General features: G+C 33.1%; 1 protein-coding gene across 1 annotated transcript; it reads right to left on the bottom strand.

Annotated features, from left to right (window-relative positions):
- Nucleotides 1-1,452: 1,452 nt before the first annotated feature.
- Nucleotides 1,453-18,593, bottom strand: LOC143255852 (eukaryotic translation initiation factor 4E-binding protein 1-like). Its single transcript, XM_076512178.1, has 3 exons — nt 18,039-18,593; nt 10,421-10,597; nt 1,453-2,714 (listed from the first exon to the last, which is right to left on the bottom strand). Exons 1-3 carry the CDS (start codon nt 18,178-18,180, stop codon nt 2,674-2,676), a joined length of 360 nt encoding a protein of 119 aa, XP_076368293.1. The 5' UTR covers nt 18,181-18,593; the 3' UTR covers nt 1,453-2,673.
- Nucleotides 18,594-19,035: the final 442 nt, after the last annotated feature.

Below are 19,035 nucleotides of genomic sequence, written 5' to 3'. Positions count from 1 at the left end.
AAAGGAAATAATGAACATTTTAAATGATGTACATGATTGAATAGAAGGAAATATTGAAATATTTTGTCCCTTCTTCAAAAATCGTCAGGCAGTGAAAGGAAATATTAATATGAATTCACATAGATGACTTCGAGGGTTTTTTGTTTTTTTCTTTGGTGGAGGTATTTTATTTGTCCTCATGATTCAATAAAAAAAAAAGAGCATGCTGTTACAAGACCAGCACAATACTTATGCGCATAATCACATCATATTGTTAGATCTTAATTACACTGATCTCCTTTTCCCGATATATGTGGCTAGAAACTGTGTTTCGAAACCCGTGATGGGCAGAACACAATTATCCCATTATGTAGCTTTGTAAGTAATCACAAACAAAGCGATATATGTTGTAACGGATTTAATATTATTTCAATATCTATGCTTGTTTCAGTTTAATATATATTTAAAAATGTATGTAACTTGTATTGTTAAACGTGTATTGCGCAAGTCACGCCTGTTTTCAAAATTTGTAGAAGATTCTCGAGAGTAAGAATCAACAATGTTTTACTAAAGCACTAGCGTATCTTCGAGTATTGTTGGGCCAATTGAACTTTCTAGCACTTCGTCTAAAGATTATAAATCGACGCGCCAAGAGACAGTTTTAGAATGTTATTGCTTTGCTACAGTTGGTATACTATAAATCTCAGAAACTATGACCATGTTAAACGCTTATTAATCAGAAAATTACAGATAATTTACTTACCAGAAACGTTTATAGATTTGATATCACAAACTTCAGTGAATTAAATTTGTGCATTAGTATTTGTACGAGGACGTTAGATAGTGGTGCCCAGAAAAACTCACGTGTGAAGAATAGAGCTAGCTGGCATTCCTGTCAAGTGAAGTATATCCGTGTATTAACATGAAAGTAATTTGTGCCTCGTGAACCGTCGACAAAGTATTCAGTTCCGGACCGGAGAGAGGACTTACTATTACTTTTATGTGGCAATGCAACAAAACCATAACTTTATTCATTTTCCATTATCAAACATAATAGATCATTTGAATTTTATGTCATAACCATTTCTTTCTTTAAAACATTTTGTCTTTAATTTGTAAATATTTTAATGACTAAAAAATGAAGCTGTTTCCCATTTTTGTCACATTACTTTCCACCTGTTTTTGGCTCTTTTAGAATTTACACAACAAAAATACATAATTACGAAATGATTATGCGATATAAATCCTAGCCATCTAGCTTTATGGTGTTCTAATAAACTTGGAATTTCAACTGACTCAAATATATCACCAACTTCAACAGAAATAAAAGCAATATGTAATTTCTTAGAAGGGAGGATAAAAATTCAGAACATTTTATAGATTTTAGGTTATCTTTTCCTTTTTTATATTATCAACAAAAGTAATTTTCAAGTTAATATTGTGCACAGCAAAACATATTTAGCAACAAGGCTGTTTTTTACATTCATGGTCACTGAACATCTTTATTCAAGTTTGGAGTACATTTTCACAACAAAAACAGTTCAAATGTAAATTATCGTCTTTTCAAAAAAGAAACTGAAAATGTGAGATTTTTGCATGTAGAATGAAACTTCTTTTCTCAGAGTCTGTAAATTAAATGAAAACTTCCCTCCCAAGAATAACATATACTTAGTCCAACTGACAATTTCTTAAATAATTCTAAACTCTACATAAAAAGAACAAACTAATATTCAATCATGCATGTAAAACCCACACTTTAATTCAATTTTTTTCCATAATTTTCTTTAAATCTCAAGAAAAGTAACATGAAAAAATTAGCACCCAAAATGTCTGAAATATTTACTGAACGATGGCCTCTGCAATGTTAATTTCCAATGTCGTATAGCAAAGGTTAATATGTCACCAATACTCACAATTTACTGATACCTCAAATTGTCACCTTGTACTGAACACTATTACAATGTAAAACCTACTTTCATATTTAAAATAAATATTGAAGTAATACATAATTGAGAGTAATACATAATTACTAGAAAGTTAACAGAAATGGCTTTAGAAAGCATAGCAAATTTCACCCTTTATTAAGTTTACGTCCATGAATAACATTCCAAAGAAAAAACTGATTCAAACATGGTCCACTGATTTTTTTCACATCTATCATCTTTGTCAACATACATTTCTATGATAAAATTTTGTTTTCAAAAGTTATCACTGAAATATAACATTCTTAAATCTTTGTAGGTATCATACAGAAAAAAAAAAACGAAACTTGCAATATAAAACCTTTTATCATTCTATTATTTTGCAAAAAAAAATGTCATTGTACTTTAATAATAAAAGTACAAACAAAACCTATTATATAGAATAAAAGTACAAACTATTATATAGTTAAATGTTACATTTAACGTTTTCTGCAGATTATTATTCAGCACCATTCATATAAAAGTTCAGAAATCTTACAAACCTTTTCAATTTCCCAGAGTTAAACCTATATAAAAACAAGTTAAAGGTAAAAATAACATGTCATACTGCCCTTTCAACATTCCTATTGATCACCATATGTGTCATTTCCATGCTTGACACATCAGACGTTTGGTAAAAAAAATCACAGTTTCTCAAACTTGTAGTACAGTGACTCAGAAGGGCAAAGTGATATAATGAAAGCAGCAGCTGGTAGTACTCCCCACAACCACTTCAGATTTCCATCTGAAACTGGGGTTCATCATGATGTTCACCTATTATAAACAGTTATGAATGAAAAATGATGAATTTATTGTCGAGATGAATAGCTTTCCTTCAAACCAACATATAGACTTACAACACAAAAATTAATGCCATTCAAAAAGATTTTCTTTCAGCATGGCACTAATATTTTAAAGTGCTAAATTTTTTGAAACATAAATACATATACAGATCATGTAAATAACTGCCCAGATCTATTGATTACTTAAATGTATTACATCATTTAGTGTCATGAAATAATCAAGTAATCAATATTAGTGTTTCCAGGCATTACTATTTTTGATTATTCCAAGTCTCGTGCAAATAACTGATTGAATGTAATCAATTAACGAGCCTGATAATTAACCAATTAGCAAATTCAACTAATCACTCAGCTCTACTAGCTACACATTTATATTTTAAAACATAAAATTGTAGAAACTAAAAGCTTAAATTAGTTTTTAAACAGAGCCTATAATAATGAATTTCCATTGTGACAAAAATTGTAAAAATTTTGCTAAAATGTATGAAAATATATTCTTAATTGTGAGGTATTGAAACATGTTATATTATAATTAAATTGTTTTACAAAATACTTTCACAAGACAGCTACCATTATATTATCCATATCTTCTTTAAAACCTGACAAGAATATAAAACAAATGGACAATCAAAAATGAATCCAAGTATTTTCAATATAGAAATTATAATATTACTGTCTCAATTTTCCATACAAATCTAATTAACTTTCTAGTATACATATGTTAGAAGCTTCTGAATAAAGAGACAACTGGAAAACAATACAGCATTACATTTCATTTCACTTAATCCAGTGAGATCTGAGACTCTAAGCCTGTTTTGAAATTTGTCATTGAGAGGTGAAAGTTCCACAATAATTTTAAGACTGCTTCAGTTGAACTTTGTTGCAGTCAACAACACTGCTTCTTCAAGCTTCATCCCAACTAACAGCCTCAGTAACAACTACATTAGTTTTTAAAACTCAAACATCCTTGCTTCTACAGGGTTCTGACACTATGTTTTATTAGAAATTAGGCACTGATTTAAGCCTACTCAAACTCTCATTCTTGTGGCTTATCGAGTTAGGTTTATGTTATATACATATATCTAAAACAATTATTTTAAGTCTTACAGCTCTACAAATTTAAATGCTTAGTCACCTACTATACAGATATACATTTTTTATTTGAGATAAAAGCAAGCCTTGATACTACCTACACTAGCTATACTATGACATCACTTTTCATTACATTAATGTACTAGAAAATACATTCTACAGTGAAAGAACAAAACAATATGTTTGCAATCTCTTTTTATTATTATTATATATATGATAATAACTCTGTAATAACCTGTAGATGTAAAAAATGGATTTGATTTACCTGTACAGTATTATTGAGTTTGAGCATGTGTATATATATATTTCATATAAATAAACACACATATGTTATTGACTGCATGTTTGTTTTCAACCTTGAATTGGCACTCTGCCAAATAGCATGATGCATAAAGACCTTGAGGGGCAAGGCAATATCTATTTCTGGATACAAGCATTTCTAAGTTTTTTTAAAAGATTGTTTAACTAACTGTTTATGCAAATTTATTCAATATGCTTAAAAAAAGGTGTAGATCTATTCAGATATTAGTTACACAGTACAAGAAGCATCTTCCTATAATGTTATTTCTTTTCCCAATGTATCTTAAAGATTAAGTGTCTAGAACTGAAATATTGTTACAATTTGATACATAAAACCAATAATCTTCTTTATGAAAAAAATGAACTTAGAAGTATATTCAGGGAAAGAATTTTTCCTGTTGCATGTGCCTTACAAAAAAGTGAGTTTTATTACAAAATTGTTAACAATTTTTAACATATTTCTACAGCTTTTAATTTTGTTTTTATTAATGTGTTTGAAGATTAGTTTATAGCTATATCTGTCAGTAATGGTGTTAGCTCCTTAAACCCATGGTGTCAAAAACTACTTGTTATGGTCCAACATTGACATGGATTCATACAATCTGCTTGTTGATATATCCCGATTATCACTTATGCTTTGCCAAAGTACTTTTCTGTTCATGTTAAAATCTCTGTTTGCCAAATAATATTTTCTACAATCAAGGTGCTTAATTGGTCTCTAAACTAATATGATTTTCTGTCTTTCCAGTAATATCTACCTCCAAAACCCAAGTGGTGTTTTTTTTTGTTTTTATTTTCTGTATGTGTGTGAGAGACTGAAATAGGAATGATTCTCATTATGCTTAAATAACATATTACTGTCATTTACAAAACATTTTATTTTTACAGTGTTTTACTAAGCACAACTACTGATGCTTATTATATGAGTACTTCAGACATGTTTCACTTAATTAATTTCTGTTTCTCAACACTGTATAATATTTGTTCATATTTTTTGTGTAAATTGTGTGGAAACTTAACAATCAGTAAATGCTGTATACAAGTAAACAAATGTTACAAGAAGAAAAATAATACCTACAATTTATTATTTCTATCACACTGCACAACAATTTTTTTGAAAAGTTTTGCTTCCTGAAAAGTTGTTGCTGATTGTGACAGGTACCTGGTAGGTATGCACAAATATAGTTTTGGTTTTGCTTCATCATGTTCGAACTCTGAGAAATAGACAATTAACTGTTTACCGGCAATAATGTATTTCATTGTGTTTATGTTTCTGATATGTTATTACATTCAACATAATTAAAAGTGTTTTGCTCCTGATTTTTGTTTGTATTCAATGTCCAGTGTATCACGTTGCAGTGTCCAACAGTAGTGGGCAAGCATTGACGGATTCCAGTTGCCCTGATACAGTTTTTCCATTGTAGCAAAACTGAAGATTTCAATGAAATGGTACGTGATGGGCAAATTTGGATGTGATTCTCGTGATCAGCAGCCAAAAATCTATAAGGAACACCCAACAGTGTTCAAGAAGCAAAAATTTTGTTGTGCAGTGCTATTTGTTCCTGATGTTAAGGCTATTACAACAGCCTACTATCTCTTGTTATTATTTTTAACTTCACTACTCTCAAAAGCCAAAAGCTATTTATCATGTTTAAACTACTTTGTTAATGGTAACTTTGAAAAACAGCTAACCATACTACTTTATCTATTATTAGTAAATACACCAACAGACTTTAAAATTACTATCATAACGTTACTGTGATCAAATGAAAAGTAGATATATTTCAATTAGTATTACAATACTTACAAAAATGTGTTTCACTAAATCTAGCCAACATTCTGGTTGCCATAGAGATAACTGGCTGAGCTCCAGGGAATTAATAAAAGAAATGATTCATGGCGCATACTATAATCATATGAACTCACACCCAAGTTTAAAAATAAAAACTAGTGGATTCAAAATATAAAACATAATGCATAGTCACTTTTCAAAATTGATTTAATTGGCATATAATGTGCAAAATTGATAAATTTCCAAACGGAGTATTCATCAAGGTTTGGAGACGGTTTGCATGAGTAATGATTAAAACTATTACAGATTTTACACCGTCACATTCGACAGGTTTTGTCATCATCAGGTACATTTATTACTTACCATGTTAAACTTGTAACTGTTTTCTTCATCACCTGTTCAAGCCGTTTCCAAACTTTGCCTCAAAGTGGGCTTGTTGTCAAACTTAGCACTTAACATGCCTCACACTGAGCCGGGGTTAACGACTTTCCTTCGTGTAGATGTTTACTTCTTTTTAAGGCAGTCGGCCAGGGGCGTTGTTAAAGAATCGAAATGGCACAAAAACACCACTCCCCCCCATAATAAAAAATACTTTTTATCCCCACACTAACTTAACCTACATTTTATTCTGTTGAGTAGGTACAAACACGTCCTTAAATAACAATAAATTTAAGAATAGCAAATTTACAAACTCTCCCATCAACTCTAATGCAAATACTGATAAACGCAATAAATGTTTTGGAAAAATTTTCTAGTTTTTCATTGTTCATTCGTAATCACGAGTGTTAAGTTACTTTTGGACAAACATCTCTTCCCCCATTCTTTTTTTTTTTATTTTTAACGCTGGCGACACACGTGCATTCTACACTATGGCCAATCAGAAATCATTGTTTCTAAAATAAGAGTATTAGTATAGAACTGTATACACTGGCCGATGATTTACAAACAAGCGCAGTGTAACCGATTAAAAAGTTATTCGCGTTGATAAAGTTCAAGAGTATATCGACATTTTGTAAGGTAAAGTCCAATTGTGCCGTTTCACTTATGCTGTTTATTTGTGAACAGTTCTATGGCCTTCAACATCTTATACCGAATATATTATAAAAGTAAAAACATGGGCATTAATTATATAAAAATAGCACAGATGCACAAATAGGAAATAACGAAATGTTTGGGGACGCACTTACCACTGGCAAAAACAAGACATATGAATGATGTAATTGAATATATTTCAGAGCTGTCCAACAAAACCGAGACAACGGTGATCAGTAAAGGTAAATAACATTGTCAACAAATATTATTATTATTGTTTATACAAAACATGACAATAAATGGTATATACACACACACACACACAAGAGGAAAAAAACAGTAAAGAGAAATTTCTATATATTTTTCCTGGTTTATATTGTTAAATTCACCTTGAAGCTTCCATTACAATAACAAAACAATCCACGATTTGTTTAAGTACTCGAAATCGTATAACAAACCAAATCAAAAATATATTTTTTGTAAACTTGGTCCGCAGACGACACAATATGTTGGATATTACCTTAATTCGTACCCCTTATTAACTATATATTCTGTTTACTATATTTCGTGCAAAACTATTCGAGGGCTATCTGCTAATCGCTCCTAATTTGAAGTAACAGACTAGATTAAAGACAGCTTAGTCAACGTCACCGATGTTCGATGAAGAGACTGCATCCCTCAACCCGTAGATTGCTACACAAGTGCACTAACCAACAGATCTAGTACTTATTATAACGTTTCTTACGCAACGTTTTCGTCGAATCTAGGCATAATTTTTAAACAATGAAACTTAGCAAAATAAAACCTATAATTAGAATATTACGTTGTAAGCTACGTATAATGTACAATCTGGCAAAACACGATAGCCTTATCACAGTGTTAGCTGCTCAACACGAGTTTCTAGTTAGCGTGTACAATACATATCTATCGGGTTTTCAGTCCGTTTTACTTCACTATATAGTAACATCATTTAATTTAAGTACGTGAATAATGTCATGACATTTCGTCGAATTCATCATTCAGTATTATGCAGTGGATCAACTGTTTAATGATTGTGTGTACATATATATCTTTGGTTTATTTTTTTTCATCCTAGGGTTGAAATTTTAAGCCACAGATTCACCTCTGATGAAAAAGAAATATTTAACATGTATACACCACACAATGCAGTTTAAAGTACTTAAAACTATTTTTTGTACACTTCTGCCCACCAGAGTTTTTTAGCATAGTTCCAAGGCTTTAAGGTCAGGCTGAGTTGCACCGAAAGTATTAACTGGAAATACTATTTATACCAGTCATTCAGATGTTGAATATCTTAGCTACATCAGTTTAATAATAACAATAAATACTTATACATACACACCAACGTTACAAAACAAGGGGGAGGGCAAAGAAGAAAATGTAAAAAAAAAAATACTGACAATTTTTTATCCAACTGCAACTGCTTTTATAGCTTCATTGGCTACTCTGAATAATCTTTATGCTCTTCAATGGTTCAAAAGCAATTAAACAACTGAAGAGTGAACACTGCACCAGTGGTTACAGTTGTAGAAAAACAGTTTTAAATTTCATTATTTGTCATTGTTTTTGAAATGAAATATTAATGTTAATTAATATCGGCTATATCAAAAATGTTTATTTAATGAGGATTTACATATGCGGGTTTTATACATGTAAAAACAGCTGGTATGGGCTGAGAAAAGCTCTACTCAAATAAGTGGTTGAGTCTAACAATACAAAATGCATATTTTTTCTTTATGTTCATTAGCCTTGAGATTTAGGCCAGCAGTGTATATTTTTCTCTGCAAATGGGTTTTCTTGTCATCATGGATATACAGGTTTTGTCATGACATAATACTAGTGGGTACTGTAATATTTTTAAACTATATTCTTCTCAGACTAATATACAACTTGTAAAAGTTGGAAATCTGATGTGATAAAATTCACTGTACCAGTGAGTACCATAATATTTGTAAACTATATTCTTCTCAAACTAATTTACAACTTGTAAAAGTTGGAAATCTGATGTGATAAAATTCAAAACAAAAATGAATTTTACTTCAAAAAAGCTTTTCTAGGACTAACATACAACAGTTTCCTAGATGCACGTGTCTTGAGTATTTAACATGGTTACATGTACAGATGAGAGTGGGACATCAGAACAACATTCCTTTTCTGAACCCTGGCAAAATAGGTTAAGGAACCAAAGTATTAAATCTATGTGCACAACTGGAGATCAAGGTGCTTTTGTTATAACCTTGAACAGTAGCATTTTACATCTATGTATTTCATGTTAGCGTTATTATTAACTGTTCATTTTATCCTACAATGCTCATTTAGGAGCAGTTTTTAGTAGAAGACAGTATATACCAGATACTATATACAAGGATACTGAAATAAAACTGTAGATATGCATTTCAGATGTTCTACAGGTTACACATTTGCATTTTGCCTATTGTATGAAGAACAAATGTAATTTCATTCTTCACAAGAGCATAACTTTGCACTGTGGCTTATCTGAGTGCAAGCCAGACTGGTAATATCAGTTTACATATATTTCTCAAGTATAAATACTTGTGTAACTGTGATTTTTTTGTGTACAACCAACTTGTACATATTATAAAAAGTCAATATTCCTTGTCCAGTATCGGGTTAATCCAATGGACCAATCACATGAACATTTATTAAATTAAGCAACAGATTTATTTGATACAATTTAATGTTCACTAGACTAAACATTTCTTGTTCTAGAGTGGCTATACATGTACATTTTTATATATTTAATAATACACAAAGTTCAATTGTTAATAACTTCTCGACATAACAGTTACAAAAATTGCAACACATACATATACAAACATATATACCTTCATAAATTGTAGTTATATGTAATACTTACAAAAACACTAAAAGAAAACTATATCTAAAACTTTCAGTTTAATATCCAAAGAAAAATAAAAATATCTATTCACTAAACACTTGAGCTTACAATTAGACATACTGTAACAAAAATTAGTTTAACACTCCTATGAAAAGTGGGGCCTAATAGGCCCCAGAGCAACTTGAAAGGTTATTAATATTAGGCTAATAATTTTGTATTTAAATGAAATTGCCATTTAAATCCATTAATGAATGGATTAACGAGATTCCCACTGTCCCTATCTACTATCTAGCGAAACCACAGCCAGGGGAACGAGCTTGGAGAAATCAGGACTAGAAACGTCTTTTCGTAGGAGTGTTAAGCATGTACTCTTACATTAACTACAACACTGTCTTCACAGAACCTAATTACTGCTTGACATATTAATAAAAACCAAAATATCTGCAAGTAAAAAACCAGTTTTTAACAGTACTTTTGATGTTATATTTAATCTCACTTATAATCTTTATACAGTAATACCTTTTAAACTTTCATTATCTTTTGTAACAAAATACTATTTATAGAAAAAATTTCTGTATACCAGTTTCTTTTTCTGTTTTCCTTGTCTTTGGTGAACTTTGTTTCTCAGCTGGTTTCACCTTCCCTGAGCTTGGACTAGTTACTCCTGGTATGTCTGGAAGATTTTTGGGTGGTGTTCTTGTTACCGGAGAATTTCTCATTTGCATCAGAAATGCTCGGTCGTAGATTATTCTGGTGCCTGTCATATGAATGCTAGGTACATTTTCAGAACTCAAAATAATGTTCATTACTTTTTAGCTCTAATATGATTCTAATGAAACATTTAGAAATAACATTGGACCAAAATAAGACAATTCTCATAAAACGTAAACCCAAACAAAATTAAAAATAGTATTCCTAAATCCATAAAATCCATTACCACAAGTTGTTTTTTTATTTAGTATTTTTAATTTTAAAAAATGTTCCAGGCAAAAAAACAGTCTGTTTTATTATTTTCATGTGTAAATCTTACCTTTGATTATAATTAGATGTTTGTTAAGTTATATCTTGTAATACTTATAGAGAACACTTAAATACAGAATATCTAACAACAGAAACAAGGAAGAACATACTAGTTTTATCTTGAGTTTGAAAGTTTCTAATATATGACACCTTATAGGGTTATCAGTAAGCTCATTGAATGGTCTGTATTTTCAAAATATGTTACAATTAAAACAAGTCTCTAATAAGTCTTTTTTTCCATACAGGTTTCAATTTTTCCACAAATGTATATATATATGCAAACAATATGTGCATTTTTCTGTGGTTCTGTAGTTTTTTTATTATTACTATGGTGCAGTAGTGAAATGGCAAATTGTGAAAGTGAGTGAGATTGAATAAATGCAGTGTAAGATAAAAGAGAAATCTCTTGGTAAAGCTGCAGTTCAAATGATGATTAGAGTGACTCACTGGAGTTTGTCGAGCTTTCTTGCTGAAAAATAAGTCAATTTTCTTTTGAGAAGATTGCAGAGATAGTTGTTGTTTGACATTTTGTGGCACAAAGCAACTAGCCTATCTGTGCCAAACAACCTGTAAAAAAATAAAATAACAGTGAAAGTATTATAAAGTGTAAAGGGAAATAAAGATAAAACAAAAACAGTGATACAACGTTAGATAAAAACATACAGAATTAAAAAGGCCAACAGTCTTCAAAAAATAAACATTTGTAAGATGGACAGTGTCACCATTACTGACGACACCATCCAACTTAATGGGTAAACCCATGTAAAAACATGTCTAAAGTGGTGTCATCACTCACCATCGTAATAATGGCACAACAGCAAAATGTGGGCTATTGTGACTTGAGTGTCACATAGACCACATACTGGTGCATCAGTCCCAAATAAAATAAAACAATGAATTAAATAACTGTGACCAATGTGTAGCCTAGTTAGGACAACTTCCTTCTTCCAATCCTCACAGACTCAAGATGGTCACCAAAGTCCAATAGGTGGTTTTATCTGGAAAAGCTTGTTTTCACGTTGCTCACTCCAACTATAGTACGTGAGCTGCATAGCTTCTACATGATCCAGAGCAAGAGAAATAGCATACAATATGGCAGTGAATACAGAAACTGTAGAGGGGATCCTATGTGCAACCAACGAATCACAACAAACCATGGCAGAGCCAAAACAGTCACCCAATTTAAAACCATCTGTATATATGGGAATGGAAAAATCGTTCAAACAATGTTCAGCAAATAGAATATAGTACTTCCAATCGGGAGTATCCGCCTTCTTCAGATGGCTCAAAGAAAAGTCACACTTGGGGATGGTAATAAGCCACAGTGGAATGGACTGACTTGTGGAGACACAAATGTCATCCAAGAACAGAGCCAAGGATATGAGGGCCACAAGGAACAATTGTAGACCATTTATTCTGAAAAAAAACATGGCCCACTGAGGAATAAAACACAACCCCAGGTGGGATGCTGTGGTAAGAAGCAAAGTTTTGAAGCATACAATAAAGACAGTTGCAAACAGCAGAAGTGTAGAGGAGGTTCATGAGACTTAGTGTACAATCTCTGGATTGGAGAAGTGCAGAAAACCTCCGTGCAGAGCTGAAGTCTCAGGTGGTGAATGGGGTCCAAGATCTTCAAGGTCAAGGCTCTGGCAGAGCCATAGACTAGAAACCCATAGTTCAGTTTCGATCAAATGAGCGCACAATAGGTCTTGAACACAGAACATCGATCCTATCCCCAAGAGGTGGAAGAGAGGATACAGAGAATGTTCAGTGTCCTTGTACACTTGATGTGTGGAATGAAAGTCAGCTTGAAGTCAAATATAAGCCCCAAGAACTTTGCCTTGGGGGCTACAGAAAGCACAACTTCACCAAGGTGAAGCTAGGGCTTGGGATGAATATCCCATTGGTGACAAGAGTGCATGCAAACAGTTTTAGAGAGAGAAAAAAGGTAAAACACTTTACTGGGGTTCACTTCGGTAAATGATTGAGGGCAGTCTGTAGCTGTTTCTTAATGAAACCTCACGCTCAATGATTGACATGAAATGTGGAAGTCATCAACATACAGTCTATTTGCAACTACAGGGGGAGTTGTACAGCAATGGCATTAATCTTTATAATGAAAAGTGTGACACTTAAGACATATCCCTGAGGGACTCCAAGTTCCTGTAGAAAAGAACAGGAAAGTGTCGAACCCACACAAACTTAGAATCACCAGTCCATTAAACGATTTTTGATAAAAATGGCTAAATGACCACATGACCCATATGAGTGGAGGTCTTGCAAAATGCCATACATCCACCTAGCTTTCTCAAGATAAAAGAAAAACAGAAATAAAATGTCATTGCTTGAGAAAGGCTTTACTGACTGAACTTTCAAGTTGAATCAAGTAGAAAAGATACTAGTTGTGTACTTAATCCAAGATTCCTTTTGGTATTGATTTCTGACTTGCTAAGCATATGCATGGGTCCACTGAAAGCAACATGATTTGAAAGTGTGGGATACCTATAGAAGGTATCCCAGGCTCATTTTTCAATCTTCCATGCCATGTGGCAGGCAGGATTCCACCAAGGATGAGGATACTGCAAGAAACATGCTAAGGCTTTAGAAATACACTGAGAAGCTGCCTGGACAATACAGTAAATCACTGCTGCTACGCAGTCATCTATCAATGACTTACAGAAGACAACAGAATCAAGTTCTGAGAGAACAGTAAAAGAGGGCCAGTTGGCCTGGTCCAACTTCCATGGAGGCATGTGGGTCAGGTGGCATCAGTAATGTCCAGTCTATCTGAAAATGATAGTAAAATGATCACTGCCCTATAAGTTACTATCAACCCTCCAAGAACAGTAAAAGAAAGGTGAAGGGAGGCAGACAGAGAGATCAATAGCAGTAGAAGACTGACTAGGTGCATGAAAACAAGTATAAAATCCAATACTGAAGAGAAAAAGGTTGTTATCTGAGAACACAAGCTCTATGGAATGACCCCTCCCATTAATAACAGCACTACCCCAGGATTAAAAAGGGAGACAGTAACTGTTCAATGAAAGCATCAAGGTCTGACTGATCCTAGGTCTCTTCAGTAGACAGAACAAATAGTGAAGGTACAACACAAGGAAACACAGATGACAACAGCCTCCCAGGTTGTATTGAGTGGCAATGACAGGGCAGGCACATGTTGATCGGTTAACAGTAACAGTGCCACCATTCCATGCACTCATCCATCACATAATCTGCCATTTCTGTGCAAAGAAAAGTTCCAAAAGGTGACTGCATTGTCAGTTTTCAAAAACATTTCCTGTTAGGAGACACACACAGGATGATAAGAATCAATCAAATCCTTGTTGTCATATACATTCAAACAAAACCCCAAGAGTTCCACTGTATCAAAATGGCCATTTTTATTTATGTGTAGAAAAATGGTATGGGGAACCCTTCTGTTTTTAACCATGTTTTTTTTCTATTGCACAGAGGTTTCTCAACCTCCGTGGATCCTGCCCTGGGTTAAGTAGACAGGTCTCTGTCTGTGGATAAAGATTCCAGTGACTAAGAGTGTGAACAAATAATTGTTTTGCATCTTGCGGTTGGAGAAGATGGATCCAAGGAACCACCCAAACCCGAAGCCAAAAGATGTGGACCCAGACAGCCACTGGAAGGAATAGCAGAGGCAGAGGTGGGAGCAGACATAGACTTGTCAATGCTTTTAACCATGGAGGGCAAAAGACTCCTCAGATGTTTTGCAAACAACTCTTCTGTCTGCACTACTACTGTAGCAGTGAAACAAAATGCATCTGCATATGTCTGAAATGGAGTAAGGGACAATAACTTTCAAGCCTCTGGGTAACAGGTACTGTTTACAGTCTTCAAGTGTTGCACCTTTTTCTCCTCCACCCATTTAGGGCAAGAACTAGAGTAAGAGGGGTGTGAACCAGTACAGTGTGGTTCTAGTTTACACTTGTAGGCATCGTGGCTTTTGCTACCACAACAAGCACATGTTAAAGAACCATGGCATGATGTCTTTGAGTAATAGAACCGCTAACACTGGATATATCTGAGAGGATTTGGAACATATGGCCATGCCTTAGAGTTCAAATAACCTGCCTTGACTGTAGCAAGTAGACATAGTGATGTAAACATAAAAATCAGAACATCAGTAGGCATCATAATTCTGTCTTTATGAGTGGAGATTCGGCACACCACAAAACACCTTGGTTGGAAAAAATCAGTGAGGATCTCCAACTCAGGAATGTTCTTCAAGTTCCCCTCAACAACAATTCCTCTTGAGGAATTCATGGTAGCAAGGGAAATAATCTCAATAGATATATTCCTATTTGTATTCCAGCTCGGGAGGAGTTTGGTGTGTCGTGGTGAAGATGTTTCCACAAAGGTATCTCCTGAGTGAAGATTCCTTACTGACTTGAAGGAGCCAGCAAGCCCCTATAATCCTTTTTGAATGAAAAAGGGGAACTTCTGCCCTAATAATTTCTCAGACAATGAGTGCAGAATAAGAAATCAAGGTGTTGAGTCCAACTTTGATGGTGTCTGTATAACCCAGTCGTCCATATGTAGTCATTTTCTGATAATCTGTGTTTTCATTTTTACTTTCTTGTTCACAAAGGGGAGTATCCATTAATAATACAAGAACATTCCAGTGCCCACTGTTCTCACCAACCATGGAGCCATATGAGGAGACACACTGCAATACTAAACAAGAACATTGTAGCAATGCCAGAGTTTCATGAGCACTATACCTAAACACCAGCATCAGATATAATGTCCACAATACCTGTTGAGAACGTCCAACACTAGTACTTGGCTGACTCTAACCCAAGCGGACCAGTCGACTGACCCTAGGGGGACCACACCAAGGCTACCCATCTACAGGAATTCAAGGTTACAGTGGTGTGTTAAGACTGAATCCCTCAACCACCAGGTTCCTCTCATCCCCTTCAATGGGTCACCAACCACAGCAAACACATGGATGGATGAGGAGATCCCAGAGGAGGGTCTCTGAAATTGCAGAACCTTCTCTGGGAGGTCCTCTCACTATGTATGGGAATCTACCTCAGGGGGAAAGTCAAGCAGAAGAATGAACATTAGCTAAGCAGCAGAAGAAAAAAAGGTAATAATAAGAGTAAATATTTTTGACTAGGAAAATATAACTGGTTGAGATTCAAAAAGGTTTGTTTCAGGGTCTTCATTGTTTATTACTATATTCGTTATTTGAATTTAATTTTCTTGACAATAATATAATCTTATATTTCTCTATGATACTAAAATGCTAGGGAGAGCCAATTCTGTTAAGAATACTTTTGTCAGTGTCAATCTAAACACTCTTAAATCTCAGCGAGTGGGCTAGTGTGTAGAATATTGAGTAATACTGAGAATAATAAAATTATTCATTTCATGTCCAGCATTTTGAACTTGTTTATTTACTGTTAAGTATAATGGTACATAATGGGCAATATGTACTGTGCACATCATGGATATCAAAACCTGTTTTTTTTTAAATGTTATAAGCCTTTAAACTTACCACTGAGCCATAAGAAAAACCAGCATTTTGAAAATAACTTACTTCTTTCATAACTACAGTAAGTGTTAAGGACCGAGAGAAGCATTTAGGTAATATTAACAATAAAAACCTAAAGCCTTCTGCCTAAACAAGACTTTTGATTCAATGACAAAAAATAGGGTTATTGTTGCCTTATACAAAGTTCTGTTGAGGTTTTACTTGGAAAATAGTGTACACTATTTTTTAATAAAGGAAGAGTATCACCTTGATGAAAGAGTGCAAAGACAGGTTAATAGAATAATGGGTGGATTAAGATGCTACATTATAAGAAGAAACTTAAAAAGTCTGAATGAATTTTCTATGTGAGGGTATTAATATTTAGAAATTTGACCATGCTTTTTATGAATTGTTTGTTTGGATGGCAAAATTAATATTAGGAATAAAAGGCTTTATGTCTGTGAAAGTCCAGGTCATAGATGCAGCTTTGTTTTTACATAAAACTCTTTTGGACAAAGCTATAAGCTTGTAAAATGGCTATTGTGTTGATGCAGTTTGTGTATTTAGTTTGAAAAAATAATTCAAGACAGATTTTTAAAAGAGTAATAACTTTGATAGGCTGAATAGCTTTCTGTCACTCTGTCTTTTGATATGACCTATACATAATCTTTTAACTTTTGAGGTCTGTTTTCACTCTTAAAAGTACACACTAATAATAAAACTGCAAACAATAATTGGTAGATTAAAACATGTATAAAAAAATATAAACATCTTCAAGCAAAATTTTGAAAAAAAATCTGTCCTACAAGCATTACAAAGGCATAGGAACCAAATTTAAAGTTGAATGGGACTAAGGAAAATAATGTATACTACAGGCACAGCTACTATGTCTGGGATCCAGGATTTGAAACTTGTATTTATTTTGGATTAAATATTATGCATTTTCCTAATTTTGAAGCAGTTTTACCGGGACAGGTTGAAAATTGGGATTCCTTTCTTACATCATTGCATTAGATAATAAAAAAAAACCTGAAAATTATAAAATGTTCTTTATATGTTTTTTAACAGAATAATATTTTAAATATATTTTTAGCAAGATGCATTTAGCATGGAAACATTGAAAATAAGTAACTGAGCTTTACTGCATGATATTATAGGTTAAACTCTACACATAGCACAACTCACTCTTAGTTTATAATTATAGTGTTAATGTGAAATCATTAATAACCTAAGTTAACACAAGTTACAGCTTAGACTAACGTTAAACTAACAATACCTAAGTATATTTAACTGAAATAAAGGCACGTTACACTCTTTACTCTTAATAATTTAAATGTTATTTTTACCCACTTATAATAATCTCACTGCAACAGCTAAATTAAGATATAAATTTTACATTACTATACAATTTCTAGATAAAGCAACCTTATAAATCAAACATAAAAAACCAGAATAAATAACGCCATATTTTATTTGAAGACGATATACAGTAGCTCAGCAGCATGAAAGCGTTCGAATATAAATTTTAGGCGCTATTACTAGTATTAACATAATAATATATATACGTTTACATCTGAAATTTTTATGTTTAAGAGCACATAATCCATTTTTTTCAAACTGAAGTTAAAAAAACGAAACGAGGTCACATATTGATACATATTCAAGTAACAACCTCCAGGAGTAGTTGAAAATATGGTGCCTCCAGGTGTTGAGCTATAATCCGACGGTAACTGAGAAGCATCGTTGATAAGAACCCTTCTGGATGGAATCTCACGAAAGCCAGACTTTTTGTGTTGCACTGAATGCGTTGACATTTTACTTCGCTTAGGCAGTCTCAATCACTAAAGTTTAGCAACTACAAACTAAATAATACATATACTATATACACAAACTCCTGCGACTCAATAACAGTTCTGGACGTGATCAGCAGCAACGTGAGTCACAATCGAACTTAGCGCACTCTCGCACCAAAATGTTTTTGCAATTTCGTAGCATGAATTTTTAATCTCTCGCAGAAACAACTTGCGAATAAAACTATATTCGTAAAAACGGCTCGTTTGCGTTGAGATAATTTTTTACGTAGAGGAGCGAACAACGTTTCGAGCTTCTTCGGTCATCGTCAGGTTCAAAAAAAAATTTTCTCAACCCAAAAGAGCCGTTTTCACATATATATTTTCTCTACAAGTGGGTTTCCTCGACACAACTTGCGTATAAATTGTTCGAATTAAAATATGCGCTGTAATTATTTTGCGTTATAAAAGTAGTGATGAAATAAACATATGATTAAATAAATGTTTAATAAATTACAGCGAGAACAAAGACAACAAAGCTATTTCTTTAACAAAATACCAAGTATTATTTTTGTTTCTTTAAAAACGTTAGGATAAAAAGAAAAGAGCAGCATCTTACGCTGAACTCGGCTTCTGGATCAGAAGCTGCAGGTGTATATAAAGTTTTTAAGAAATATTAGTCCTCCGATGGGTCAGCAGTAAATTTAAGGACTAAAATTCTGGAGTATATTTACAATTTTTTAAAGAAATATTAGACCTTCGGTGGGCCAGCGGTAAATTTACGGACTCATAACTCTAAAGACTTTAGTATAATTCCTCATGATGGACTAAACCAGACAGCCTATCGTGTATATTACTCTAAAAATAAATAATAAAAGT

This window comes from Tachypleus tridentatus, chromosome 7 (genome assembly GCF_004210375.1).
Source record: "Tachypleus tridentatus isolate NWPU-2018 chromosome 7, ASM421037v1, whole genome shotgun sequence".
Lineage (NCBI taxonomy): Eukaryota > Metazoa > Arthropoda > Merostomata > Xiphosura > Limulidae > Tachypleus > Tachypleus tridentatus.
This window is presented reverse-complemented; position numbering and strand designations above follow the sequence as displayed.

Coding starts and splice junctions, on each gene's coding strand:
- LOC143255852 (XM_076512178.1), bottom strand. CDS start 18,180: ATGTCAACGCATTCAGTGCAACACAAAAAGTCTGGCTTTCGTGAGATT. Junction 10,598..18,038: donor ATTTTCAACTACTCCTGGAG/GTTGTTACTTGA, acceptor TTCATATGACAG/GCACCAGAATAATCTACGAC. Junction 2,715..10,420: donor GAAAACAGAAAAAGAAACTG/GTATACAGAAAT, acceptor TGTTTATAATAG/GTGAACATCATGATGAACCC.